The 14,420-nt window shown below is 48.8% G+C and overlaps 1 protein-coding gene across 1 annotated transcript; it reads left to right on the top strand.

Moving 5' to 3' along the window:
* The first annotated feature begins 5,517 nt into the window (after window positions 1-5,517).
* Window positions 5,518-10,939, top strand: LOC101878748 (solute carrier family 22 member 13-like). Its single transcript, XM_034066013.1, has 8 exons — window positions 5,518-5,889; window positions 7,048-7,151; window positions 7,896-8,050; window positions 8,165-8,333; window positions 8,691-8,811; window positions 9,286-9,380; window positions 9,867-10,081; window positions 10,827-10,939. The coding sequence occupies exons 1-8, from the start codon at window positions 5,518-5,520 to the stop codon at window positions 10,937-10,939; spliced, it is 1,344 nt and encodes a 447-aa protein (XP_033921904.1).
* The last annotated feature ends 3,481 nt before the right edge of the window (window positions 10,940-14,420 follow it).

The raw sequence follows: 14,420 nt of genomic DNA, 5'->3' as shown, positions 1-14,420 counted from the left end.
ATTGTCGTTTAACCCTAGACAAGACCCAAACACGACCCCACTTAACTTTTGAGATCAGGTGAAATGATCATGGGTAAAACACTCTGTATGTGTGCAACATGCTGATCCCCATCACAATCAGCAAGCAGATCTCAAGGGTACCCAAACGCCATTCAAAACCTTCAAAACTCTCAAATGATGCTGCTGTACTTGTCACTGGGGCTGGTGTAGCTGCTGTGCTTGGAGCTGGAGTAGCTGCACTGTCTGCTGCAGTCTGAGTTTAAGTAGCTGCTGTAATCACTAGGGTGTGTGGGAATGTCTCCCTCATAGGCCGACCACCTGAGGAGGGGAAAAAAAGATGTGTAATTGCTAAACACTTCTATTACATACCTCCCAAAGTATAGAGGTGGTGACCACACTGGGAACGCAAGCCAGATCAGTTTCATGATCAATGAGTCTATTGTATTACAAGTCATTACCATTAACATACAGTGAAACAAGAACCTTAGCCCAAGCCCCCCAGCTGATGAACACTAAGACAGCAAATACCGGCTGTGAGGTATGACATACTGAAACACTGAGATCAAGAGCAACAACTTTGAGAGCCAATAAATCAGCTTTGAGATGAGTAACTATTAATCCAAAACAATGGATGCTTATCAGAAATACAATTAGACACACTCTGGTCAGATCTGCCTTTATCTCAACCCTTCGTACCCCACGTTGGGCGCCACAAAGAACTGTCATGGTTTAAGCCCAGCTGGCAGCACAGTACCATGCAGCTGCTTGTTCACTTCCCCCCAGCCTCCTACCCCCGCTTCCTCCCCCCACTCCCAGAGGGATGGGAAGGAGAATGGAAAGAATGTAACTCCCACAGGTTGAGATCAGAACAGTCCAGTAGCTAAGGTATAACACAAACCGCTACTGCTACCACCAATAATAATAATGAGAAGGGAAATAACAAGGGGAGAGAATACAACCACTCACCACCTGCCAACCAATATCCAGCCTGACTGAGCAGTGATCTAGCGCTTCTGGGTAACTGCCCCCAGTTTTACACCCTGGGCATGATGTGCTGTGGTATGGAATACCTCTTTGGTTAGTTTGGGTCAGGTGTCTTGTTTCTGCTTCCTCCTAGCTTCCCCTCCTCCCTGGCAGAGCATGAGACTCAGAAAGTCCTTGGTCAGAGCAAACTTTATTAAGCAACAATTAAAACCATTGATGTTATCAGTGTTGTTCCCAGGCTGAAAGTCAAAACCACAGCACTGCACCAGCTACTAAGGAGAAAAATTACTGATAATGCTGAACTCAGGACAGACCTCAAGACTTTCAGGGATCAAGCACCTTTCATTGAAGTGGTGGGAAAGGTTGGCAGATACTCTGAGTATCTGCCAGCACTCAGAAGAAGGAAGAAAATGCACGAGCACCACAGCTGGTGGATACAAATCTGTTCTACCTGCAATTACCCCAGCATACGGGTGTCCAAATGGGTCTCCAACCACAGTCACTCCTGATGTCCAGAACTACGTAAGATAAAAGCCAAGTCATTAATTAGGCATTGGTGCCTCCCTCCACAGGCAATGGTTTCTCTTTCTGAACTCTCTCTTGGATGGTCCCTCTCCTTTCCTCTTAGTCCTTGACATTTGTACATTGACGTACAGGCTTTCCAGCTGTCCATCCAGGTCTTTCCTGAGACCTGATGATTTCTCATGCCCTCTGATAGAGGCTTTTCAATTTTCAAGAGGTTTTTTAAGTGTTAATAATCCATCAGGGCAATACTGTTGAAAAAAGGGGAATACAAACAGAAACTCTAGCAGTGGGGCTCCGGGAAGCAGAATTTTGCAGGGCTGACCCAGCCTTTGTCCCTGAGATAAAATCATAGAATCATAGAATAGTTAGGGTTGGAAAGGACCTTAAGATCATCTAGTTCCAACCCCCCTGCAATGGACAGGGACACCTCACACTAAAGCATATCACCCAAGGCTTCATGCAACCTGGCCTTCAACACTGCCAGGGATAGAGCCTTCACAACCTCCCTGGGTAACCCATTCCAGTGCCTCACCACCCTAACAGTTAAGAATTTCTTCCCTAATGAAGAGTCTCTCCCCAGCATCCTTGTAGGCCCCCTTCAAATACTGGAAGGCTGCTATGAGGTCTCCATGCAGTCTTCTCCAGGCTGAACAGCCCCAACTTTCTCAGCCTGTCTTCATACAGGAGGTGCTCCAGTCCCCTGATCATCCTCGTGGCCCTCCTCTGGACTTGTTCCTGCAGTTCCATGTCCTTTTTATGTTGAGGACACCAGAACTGCACACAATACTCCAGGTGAGGTCTCACGAGAGCAGAGTAGAGGAGCAGGATCACCTCCTTTGACCTGCTGGTCACGCTCCTTTTGATGCAGCCCAGGATACGGTTGGCTTTCTGGGCTGCAAGCACACACTGAAGCTGGTTCATGTTCATTTTCTCATTGACCAACACCTGTGGGAATTCTTAAAGAGTCAAGGCCACGTAGTGAGCGATTCCAATACCCTGAGCCTTGTTACTGTAAAGTAAGAAGATTCTTGGCAGGCATAAGCAAGGTCAATTGTCTTGTTAGGCCTCTGTAATTTTCCACTGAAAACGTGCAGAGAATGATCTCTGCCAAGGTTGTAGTTTCCCACTGTATTTTTAGAGTAAGGTATTTAATCGCAATCATAACACGTCATAAACATTAGTTTTGTAAACGGTAGTAACCTCTAGACTAACCAATTAGAGCTCAGTGTCCAAGGCTGTTACATAAGAAACCTAAGGGTGTAAGGGTATAAAAGGAACACTGTATCTAAATAAACTTTGGCAATCGCTTGATCACATTGATCGTCTCCATGTTGTCTGTGACTCCTGCGTCAACAAACGCCCCCAAGTCCTTCTCCACAGGGCTGCTCTGAATCTCTTCTCTGCCCAACCTGTAGCTGTGCCTGGGATTGCTCCGACCCAGGTGTAGGACCTTGCACTTGTCATGGTTAAACTTCATGAGGTTGGCATCAGCCCACCTCACAAGTGTGTCTAGGTCCCTCTGAATGGCATTCCTTCCCTCCAGCATATCAACCGAACCACACAGCTTGGTGTCATCAGCAAACTTGCTGAGGGCACACTCAATCCCATTGTCCATGTCAGCAACAAAGATATTAAACAAGACCGGTCCCAACACCAATCCCTGAGGGACACCACTTGTTACTGATCTCCAGCCAGACATTGAGCCGTTGTGTGTGGGCATCCAGCCAGTTCTTTATCCACTGACTGGTCCACCTATCAAACTGATGTCACTCCAATTTAGAGACAAGGATGTTGTGCAGGACAGAATCAAACACTTTGCACAAATCCAGGTAGATGACTTCAACTGCTCCACTCCTGTCCATCAGTTCCATAGCCCCATCATAGAAGGCCACCAAATTAGTCAGGCAGGATTTCCCCCTAGTAAAGCCATGCTGGCTGTCACCAAGCACCTTGTTGTATTTCATGTGCCCTAGCATGCCTTCCAGGAGAATCTGCTCCCAGATTTTGCCAGGCACAGAGGTGAGACTGACTGGTCTGTAATTCCCCGGGTCATCCATTTTCCCCTTCTTGAAAATGGGGGTTATATTTCCCTTTTTCCAGTCATCGGGAACTTTACCTGACTGCCGTGATTTCTCAAATATGATGGAGAGTGGCTTAGCAACTTCAAAGTCTGCTCTCTAAATAGATAGCTCCACCATGCAGGATTGACCCACTCAGCCCCAGACGATGAAGACAGTGCTAAGAACAATGTCTTTCTAGGAGAAATGTCATCTTAGGGTGACAGAGTTTACAAACAACTGAAGCTTTCCCAAGGCTTCAGAAGAGTCTGTCTGGTAGCATTAGGAAGAACACCATCAAGAAGTCACATCTGCATTATCACATGAGGCTGCAGTCATGTCTGGGTCACCACCAAGGAGTTTTTATAGTCAGAATCTGACCTCTTTTCCACAGGACATGATGGTGACTGAGGAGTGGGAGGGGAAAACCATGAGCCACACACAATGGGGTAAGCTGGAAGACTTCAGCTTTGTTGTATACTGATGGAAAAGGCACATACTCCCTGTTCATCAGGACAGGGCCAAAATGTTTCTGCCACAGTGGATCTCCTTGTCCAAGTCATCCCACAGCATGGCCAGAGGTGGTTTTAGGGTAAAAGGAACCTCTAGAGGTTGTTTAGTTCAACTTGTTATTCAAGGCATGCCTCTGAATAATAGCAAGTTCTCTCATCCAAGGATGTGGATTCAGAGCCCAGTGATATGTTTGGTAATGTGATGCAAGCACACAATATGTGCACATCACTGGTGTGAATTCTGCACAACTGCAAGTAAACTTTACTCCTTTCTTCCTTTACTCCCAATGGCATTAATCAGTATGACCTCTCTCTCCCACCCCAGATTAGAGAGTAATGTTTTAAGATCCTATCTTCTACCGCTCTCCCCACTTTGATGAGCACACCATTACCATACCCACTCATGAAACACCAACCCAGACTTGTGTGATCCTTCAGTAACCTTGCTGCAGGCTCAGACATCCTATTTGTGCTGAAACTGAAGGGCAAAATATTTAAGAGAGACATGAAGTGAGCAGGACAGTGTCCTTATAGCTCTGGTGAAAGCAGCCAGGACACCTTTGACAAATTACACACCAAATTTCATACAGTGAGAACAATCTGGCTTTCCAGTTTCCATGAATAAAGATACAAACCACTCTGGGAGGCTGTCCAGGCAGCAGCTCAGATGTGCAGCAGAAATCAGGTCAATCTGCTTTTCGAGTGACATCAGAACCTCAAGTAAATCCAAGCTGGTGTCATTTCCTATCCCCAAATCCTATGTGCTCTGTATGTGCATAACGTGCTCTGCTTTTCTTAAGGGTACTCTCTAAGCCAAATCTATTTTAGGATTCTCCTCAAAACACTGTAGTTTAGGTCCAGTTTTAAGACTAACCAATGTTTCTATATAGGGCAAATTAAAACTGACAGCCTGGGACACAGCTGTCAAAAGGAAGTCTGCTTGAATACCAGTGGTATTTCCTGCCCCAGAGAACTGCTTTTCTGCTTCATATTCCTACATTCTCCAGAATAGGCTATGTATCCATTAAGCCATTAATGAGAGCAGTAAATTTACTCTGTTTGCTTTACCACACTTAGGAAAATCAACCCTCGCTTGCAGAGTCACAACTCCACATCTCAGGAAAAAGCCTTGCACTGAATCACAGATGCCTTTAGGAGGCCTGGGAAGACAGTCTGGGCTGGGGTAAAACAAGCTGTCCCCATGCTGCCCACAAGAATGGCAATGCTCTGGCACCTTTGTTCTGAATAGGGAGGGAACGGCTGGTGACAAAGTACACCCAAGAAGACTGCAATGTACCATCTTAGCAGATAAATGTGCTGATAAAAGTGCTAAAATTATCACACCTGATTAGGGGTTTAGTGCTTACATAGTTTAAACATTAATATTTGCCTATTTAAGCAATGTGCCCTAGTGCATGCTGTCCACAGATGCAGTCACCATGACTGAGTTTGGAGAATTCATAAGTGCTCTGGGGGCATTTGGGCTGTACCAGAAATTGCTGGTAGTGTTAATTTCCATCTCCCTATTTCTTAGCCCTTTCCAAACGATTGGCCAAGTGTTCATGGTTCTGGATGAGCCTCATCACTGCAACACCAGCTGGATCTGTGCCATTGCCCCCAACCTGACGGAGGAAGAGCAGCTGAACCTCACCCTGCCCCGGGATGCGGATGGGGGGTACGAGCAGTGCTCCATGTACTCACCGGTGGACTGGGACCTCGACTCCATTGTGGCTTATGGCCTGAACACCACGGAGAAGTGCAGCAATGGCTGGGTGTACCCCTCAGCACAAGCACCATCCCTGCTGACCGAGGTCTGTAATCACCTTTTGATGTGCCGGGGATATGGAAGGGAAAGGATGGGCATATCGTCTCCTGTAGCTTGGTAAGCCAATGCCAGCTATGGTGCAGTCAGACTGAGATTTACACCAGGCACTGGGGGACCTTGGCTCCATCACACAGGCTGCAGCTCTAATAATTGGGAGGCCGTTGCAGGAGGACCATGAGGTAGATGCACAGGGTGGCCTTAGGCAGAGGTTGTGGGGGTGTGAGTTCAGCATATGCTCTGCCCACCATCTCTCCCCTTTCCAGTAACCAGGCCCTTGAACCAACAATGTATCTTGTCTGGAGTGACACTCTGAGTCTCCCTGCCACAATTTCCCTTATTTCGTAGCCTGGTTCTCCTTACATCACCTTTTCCATGAAAGATATTTACCTTCCAAGGGCTTGCCATTGATATTTCTGGGGCTTTCAGAGACACTCAGGGCTGTAACATGACATTCCATGGACCAGACAGTTGACCAAAGGCTCTGTCTGTCAGCATCCCCAGTGCCATCCTCTCTGGGCCTCTGTTCCCATCTCACCTTCCCCCAGTTCTCCCTCCTTCCCTCTTTTCCTCACACCCAGCTCCAGGACTTCCTCACGAGTTTCTTCCTCTGAGCTGAAACCAGAGGAGAGAGGACAGCCTCTGGCATTTACAAAGTCTCCTTGGGTCCCTGGAGCACTGTGGCCATTTCACATCCAGCTTCTCTAGAGGCTTCTCAGCAGCTGTTGCATCCCTTCCCACTCCTGCACCAGTCCTCCTGTATGAGAGAAAACAACACCCTTCCCTCCTCCTCCTTCCACCCTGCCCTGCCCTGCCTTTGCAGCCAGACAGAAAGCTACAAGGTCATACTTTAAGCAAAACTTGCCAACCAGGAGGATCCCTGGAGGATTCCCAGGCTGGAGGGAGGCACACAAGAGATGTGCACCATGATGAAGAGGCAGTTTAAGCACCTCATACGCCTGTCCCACCGCTGGTCTGTGTTCTATGTAAACACCATAAAGGTTTATGTTTTTGCCTGTGTGTTCTCTGCTCCCAAGGGCTGGAGCAAGAGCTCAGGCACCCACCTCCTGGACCAGAAGGACTGCCAACACTCAGAAAGCAGCTGGAGTTTGTTAAGAGCAAAAGCATCTGTGTTTCCTTCCTACAGTTTGACCTGGTGTGTGACAGGAAGGACCTGAATGACATCTCCCAGTCCATCTACATGCTGGGGATGTTCCTAGGATCCATCATCTTTGGGCCACTGAGTGACAGGTGAGGAAACACAGACACCTTCCCAGAGTTATTGCCGAGCACCCAGGGACAGGCCAGTTCAGGATGTCCATGCACTTGAACATGACCTACTCCCGCCTTGCCTGAGCAAGGGCATCTGGGGCCACCTGATATGTCTGTAGATGTCTCATGGCTTACAAGAGGAGGAAGCAGATACAGCTTTATGAAGGAATCCCTCAGGAATCACAGTTCTAGCCCCAGCAGGTGCCTTACCTACCCAAGAGTGTCTCCAGGAACCCCAGAAACCTGAATTTGGGCACAGAGTTGTACCCACTTTCAGCTATGTTAACCAGACTGTTTCTCTCTTTCCTGTTGCTATGCTCAGCTTATGGTGACCTGCACCAAAGTCCTCAGCTCCTTAGAGGGAATGGCCACACAGGGAACATGGAAGGGAGAAAGGTGCAGCATATGTGCAGGGTGCCTCACAGGGGAACCAACAACACAGTCTGTTTCAGTTCTCAAGAGAGAGGACTTGGGCATCCTTCAAGGTTCCTTTCACAGCATCTCCTTTGCCTTTGCTAGCACTACAGTGGTTCTGAAGTAGAGATGTCCCTTTTTTTTTTTTGCCAGTTATGTCTAGGAGCATATAAAGGAATTTCGCTCACATGGATGTCAAATGTCCTCTGGTGCGAATGGTTCTTAAATAACTTTGCATTCCACCTAGGCTCTTCCCAACCTCATGGGATCTCTCCAGATGCCAACTCTGTCTTCCCTCTTCTTCCACAGAATAGGCCGTCGGCCTGTATTTCTGATCTGCCTGCTCATCCATGGCTTGATTGGCGTAGGAATCGCCTTTGTGCCCCATTTCTATGTGTACATGGCCTTCAGATGTGTCGTGGGGGCTGCAGAGGCAGGAATTCTGATTATTGCCTTGGCGCTGGGTGAGTAGGATGCTCTTGCCCTGAGGCAGAAAGACGTGGCCTCGCAAGATGCAGTAACAACAGATAGCACTTCATGTTTTCAAAAGGGTGAACCTGAACTTTTGTTCTTCTCAGTTACAGAATGGGTCGGTGTCTCCTATCGGTCAAAGGCAGTGCTTATTACTCACTGCTGCTTCGCCATCGGTCAGATGATTCTGGCTGGCCTGGCTTATGGTATTCGCAACTGGAGGCTGCTGCAGATTGCAGGAACTGCTCCTGTGTTTGCTCTTTTCTTCTACATCTGGTAAGCAAGAGCAGGGCAGAGCTTCCTGAAGACATGAGAGCAATGGGTGTGAGGGGTGGCAGTGAGGAGGTATCAGCTCAGGAGCAGGCTGGGTCTTCACCATTAGAGTATAGGTGATGAAGGGACTTCTGCAGACCTCAGCACATCTGCTTGGAACATCTGCTTTGCTTTAGGTCTTTAAATATGGCATTTGCGGCCTAAATGTAAGTAGGCCTGGAAAACCTGAAACAAGAAGGTGTTTAGACCCTACACATCACATGTGATGCCCATTACTTGCTGGATGTGGTAGCAGGGAGATGGGCTGTGGGGAAACCCAGCAGGTCGCGGCAGCATCTCTGCATTTCATCCCCTTGGCAGGGTGCTCCCAGAGTCCGCTCGGTGGCTGGTGATAAAAGGCAGGATAGAAGAAGCTAAGAAGCTCCTTCAGAAGGCAGCAGCCATCAACAAGCGCACCCTCCCACCGGAGCTCCTGGAGCAGGTACCTGCAGGGGCTGTGTTTGTAGCAGCCCTGGAGCTGAGCTTTATCCCATGGATGCCCTTCCATGGCCACTGGGGATGATTTGAGGATGGATGTGGGTGACACCAGCTTCAGCTGCGCTGCACCAAGACAAGGTCAGGGCAGAGGCTCAGCTGCTGCTGGTGACGAGCACCAGGTCTCTGTTCAGTCTGTGGTTTCCCATGCACAAATGCCCAAAGGGGTCACCTCCTTGCTCACCCCAAAGCCCTGCACTTCAGAGATGTTCATGCCCAGGAGCCTCTTGCTCACCAAAGCAGTGCCCTGGGCACCCAGAGCACAGGCACGAGAGCCCAGCCCCAGTGAGCCTCCTGCCCTCCCAGAGCAGCTCAGGCTCACAGGCCTGTCCTGCTGGGGCTTTCCTTTGGCTGCAGATGGGAAGGAGCCCTCCAGGGGTTTCCTTTGCCTGCTCTGACTCTGCCTTTCTGCATCTGGCAGCTGAAGCCCGAGACTCAGCCCAAGCCTGGAAGCACCCTGGATCTCTTTCGGAAGAAGCACCTGCGGAAGGTGACTTTAATCATGACCTGCACCTGGTAAGACATGTCCTGGTCCCCTCTTCCGAAGCTTCTAGGGGAAGAAGAGATTAGGGGTTGACAAGAACTGTAAATTCACTTCATTTGATTTTTGGGGTCACATTTATGGCTTTGTGGTCATCTGCCATCTTTCTGTCTCCCCATACTGAACCAGATCTACCTCATCTGGGCATGGGGAGGAGCTGATTGTTCACAATTCTGTGGGTTTTGTGAGAAAGGCTGGAAGTTTTGGCTACCCCTAGGACTTGGGGTATTTTTCTGTCCCCATAGAAGTTGTGGGTGCAGTGTAAAAGTTACTGACCATGGGGGGTCTGTATTGTTTTATCTCATGCAATTATGTCTCACAGAATTGTCACAGATGGTGACTAGAAGGCAAGGATTTCTGGGAGTTTGAACACATTATGTATGGTCTGACCACCCTTTGTTTTGGGGATAAACCCCTAGGAAATACAGCTGGCTACATGTTCTATTCCACTTCAATTTCAGGTTTGCAGACAGCCTTGTCTACTATGGGCTGAGCCTTAACGTGTCAGGTTTTGGTCTGAACGTCTACCTGACCCAGCTTGCCTTTGGAGGGGTAGAGTTACCAGCTCGAATTTCCTGCATTTTCCTGCTGCAGTGGTTTGGGAGGAAGAAAACCCAGGCTGCTGTCCTGCTGCTGTCTGGCCTGATGTGTCTTGTCATCACTGGCATCCCTGAAGGTGAACAACTTCTTCACAATCCAAGAGCACAGCTGGACAGAGCCCCAGCCAGCTCTGTCCTGGTTCAGATCCATCTTCCCAGCCCGGCTGGCCACAGACACACACTCACTAACATGGGCTGAGCCCAAGGGGCTGCGCTCTCAATGTGCTGGCTTCCTCTCTGCATGGCTTTCTCTTCCTTCAGAGCTATGCCTAGTCCTTCCACAGCTCCCGGCCCTTGGCAGGAGTCCATTATACACCACCACCTCCTCTCAGGAGGGTGTAGCCGAGCAGGAGTTTCAAAAGCCACCATCTCTCCATTCTTTAGACAAAGAGGAAAAGCAAATGCACCCCTCACCCTTACCTGTTTCTGCCTACACACTGCAACAGTCTATACCCTCACCCCTGTTGCTGTGCTAGTGCTGTGAATAATGCTGAAGGAAAGTAAGGGGCTGTACTATGCTTTAAAGCCCATGAACGTGATATTTGCAGCTGAGCGCTCCCTGAAGACCTGTAGTCTCTCAGTGCCTTAATCCAGTTGCAGATTTAGGAAATTCCCATTGTCAGGCTTCTCTTTGCCAATTGCGCAGGTGGTATTTTCCAGATAAGGGTGTGCTAGGAATGATTTCCGATGGGTTAGGTGGTAGATATGCTTGGTAAGCCCGTTAGAAATGACTGCCCTAATAAATCCCACTGCAGAGAATTTTCTTCCCAACTGAACCTTATCCATGGAAATCACTATGTAGGTCTCTCCTCCTCCCTTCAGACCAGCCCGTGGTGACCACCGTCCTGGCCATCATCGGCAAGTTTACATCCACAGCCTCCTTCTCCACCTCTTATGTCTACTCTGCAGAGCTCTTCCCCACGGTCGTCAGGTGAGGTCTCCCCATGCACCAGAGCTCCCCCCTGCCATGGCTGGTGGCAGTGCCCACTTGTCCCCATGGCTGCCCCTCGCTCCCCAGGCAGACCGGCTTGGGGCTGTGCTCGATGTTGGCGCGGCTGGCGGGGATCATGGCACCCCTGCTGCTGCTGCTGGAGCAGTACCACCGGGCCATCCCCATGGCCGTCTTCGGCAGCGTCACCGTGGTGGTGGGGCTGCTCTGCTTCCTGCTGCCCGAGACCCGTGGCACTGACCTGGCGGATGACACGAAGCTGGGGGACATCAAAGGGGCAACCCCCCGGAGGAGGTGGGTACTTGGAGCTCGGACTAAAAATAGTCCAGAGGTACACATTTAAGGCAAAGGAAATAGGTCAGAAACCAGGATGGAAACCATATCATCTCTTCCTCTCTTCTTCTTGTCTTCAGCAACAGGAGTCCGGAAACTTTGTTCAAGACAGGCACCACCGAGACTGGAGCAGACTTGGAGAAGGACAACTACAAATTCTCGGAGAGCAAGTGATGAATAGACAGGCACATACTAAAGGTCTTGTCTAATCCAATCTTTCTTGAAGCAGACCCATGAGGCATTGCTGTCCAGAAACTGGTCTTTCAGATGATCAACAAAATGTTTGTGATCAGAGGGAGAGGAGGTGTGTTGTTACTCTGCGTTTGGAAACAATGCACTTCAACCTGTTCCTGAAGCCCAGTCTCTTATGCCTGGCTGCATGAGTCCTCCCGATGTGTCTCCCAGTCCTTAGCAAACTGGTACCCATGGAACCATCCCTGTCGTGTTTTACAGCAATAAAGAATTGCCAGTAGAGTGGTAGTACTGGGCAAGCGAGCGCCGGGCTGTGTCCCTCCTGCACTAGCGGCTCGGGTCGTCGGCCCGAGCCTCCACATTTGATCAGGATGTCACTGCAACCCTGTCACACTCGTATTTAGCTTTTCTTTCTATGTGGTGTTGAAGTTGAATTTCTACATGAATAGTATAAATTATACTCCGAGTTTGATAAGAGACACTTGTAATGCAATATGTGAATAATAAATGGTGTTGACTTCTTTTTTTCCTACTGTTTCACAGTTGGCCTTTGTAACTGCTATTGGCTCTGGAGTGTTTTCTACACAGAAACTGCAAGTCTGTAATTTAGCACGCAGATGGAAACGTGTTTTGTTTCCATCAGCCACAAACAATGCAGAAACAGAGCAGAATGACTGAGTTCAATTAGGACTTTTTTATTTCCAAGTCTTCAGATGGATGATTTATATTTCTTTTCTCTATCAGCAGCTGTGGAAGCTTCCTAAATTGTGTGGTGTATGCTGCAATTCTTAGTTGCCAGCTGGGTTTAAACCACGACACAGTTAAACTGGGTGGACATCTGGACTTCTCTCCCCAGTCATGGTCAGCCTTTAACAGTGACCCTGGTTGGCTGCTGCCCGTTCACCCACAGTAGTTTACACCACAGTGTCATCCAGTGTCACACAAAAGAAAGAGAAGGGTGGATCCCTCTCCTTCCCTGCTTGTCTGCAAGCAGAGAATTATCTCTTCAAACCACAGCACTACCCTTGGTCAAAGAAGAAGGCTGGTCACTCAGGTTTGTAGCACCTTTTTGTTTCTGACTGCTTTGTGCTGAAATAAATGGTGGTTTGAAGGCTGGAGAGTCCCAAGTGTGGGACTAGCATGCTTGGAGGTGATACTCATTTTGTGTTTTGTCTTTGGTGCACAACATCTCCCCAGTGTTACATAGGACCTGGCCATGGCTGTAGGTAGGGCAGGGCATCTGCAGGATCTGGGCTTTGGCACTGAAGGGCAAAGAAGCTGGTGAAAGGTCTGGAGCACAAGTCTTAAGAGGGGAGCTAGGGAACTGGGGTTGTTTAGCCAGGAGAAAAGGAGTCTCAGGGGAGACTTTATCACTCTCTACAACTGCCTGAAAGGAGGTCCTAGCAAGGTGGGTGTCAGTAACAAGTGATAGGATAAGAGCAAACAGCCCCTGCTTGCCCCAGGGAAAGTTTAGATTGGATGTAAGGAAAAATTCCTTTCACCAGAAGTGTTGTCAAGCACTGCAACAGGCAGTCACCATCCATGAAGGTATTTAAAAGTCGTGTAGCTAGGGCACTTAGGGACAGGGTTTAATGCTGGACTTGGCCGTGTTAGATTAATGGTTGGACTCAATGATCTTAAAGGTCTTTTCCAACCTGAATGATTCCATGGCTCTACAGTTCCATGTTTCATCGCAGAGTCAAGAAATAAGCACTAATGCTGTTTCCCCTCACCTCCCCAGCCATTCGCTGCTGGATCCCTTCCTGCAAGCTTTGCTCTTGTCATGGACCTGGGGACTTTCCAGCATGAGGAAGAAGAGGACAATGTCCTCCAGTCAAAATGCAAGGTCCACAACATCATCTGACATCCAAGAAGTCAGGGTTGCAGTATGGTTTTTTGATGTCACTGTCACCAAGGATGCGCTGATTGTCTCAGGAGTCTCTATGGGGTTCCTCTGGCAACAGGAAGAGCTGTTTCACTCCATAGGTCCTCACCTCAGGGAACAGGGCCAGGCCAGGCTCTGCTGCCCCTCCATGTCTTAAATACCTCTGGCCCCGCCTGACCAGCTTCTTCAGCAGTGGGGGATGTTGTGATACATAGAATCATAGAACCTGGGTCTCCCCCAAGGAGATTGAGAAGTTATGACCTGAACACAGACAAATATAAGTGAGGGTGTAAGTGCAGGAGCAGGGCCTCACTCCTATGTATGATATAGGAGGGCCTGAAGAAGACTTGGATATTTACTGATATGCCTTAGCAAACCCTTCACAGTGCCCCTGGCATTTGCTCACCACTTCAGCACCTTCCCACAACTGGCCCTCTAGTCATGGCTTGGTAAGCCACTGTAGTAAGGTCTTGCGTCTGCATTTCCCAGTTAAATCTACATTCTTCTGGCTTCTCCTCCTCCCTGGCAGAGCATGAGACTCAGAAAGTCCTTGGTCAGACTACACATTACTAAGCAGCAACTAAAACCATCGGTGTTATCAGTGCTGTTCCCAGGCTGAAAGTCAGAAACACAGCACTGCAGCAGCTAATGAGAAGGAGAAAAAGGACTCCTACAGCTGATCCCATGACATCTTCCCTCAGACTTTACCCTGAATGTCTTATTTTCTATAAAAGCCAGAAGCAAGCAGCCCACAGCCTTCTCCAAGGAAAGAGTGCCCTTGGGCAAAGGATCGAGCTCCTTTATGCTCATGGCCAATGAACAGGAGAACCTCAGCAAATCCTTTGGAAAGCAGGAAGCCTTCTCCTGGTGGGGTATTGTGATGTGCCACTAATTTTATCCAAAACTGTCTTCAGCAAAGTGCATATCTGTGGGATACTCTGATCCATGGAAAGCATGCAGGCATGATAGCAAGGGTAAGAATTTAAAAGCTGTTTTACACTCCCTTTGAGCTGTATACAGGCAATGCTGGAACATCACCACTGTGTAACTTCTGGGC

This window comes from Melopsittacus undulatus, chromosome 1, assembly GCF_012275295.1.
Source record: "Melopsittacus undulatus isolate bMelUnd1 chromosome 1, bMelUnd1.mat.Z, whole genome shotgun sequence".
In the NCBI taxonomy this organism is placed as follows: Eukaryota; Metazoa; Chordata; class Aves; order Psittaciformes; family Psittaculidae; genus Melopsittacus; species Melopsittacus undulatus.
The sequence above is the reverse complement of the archived record's forward strand: the minus strand, read 5'-3'. Positions and strand labels throughout refer to the sequence as shown.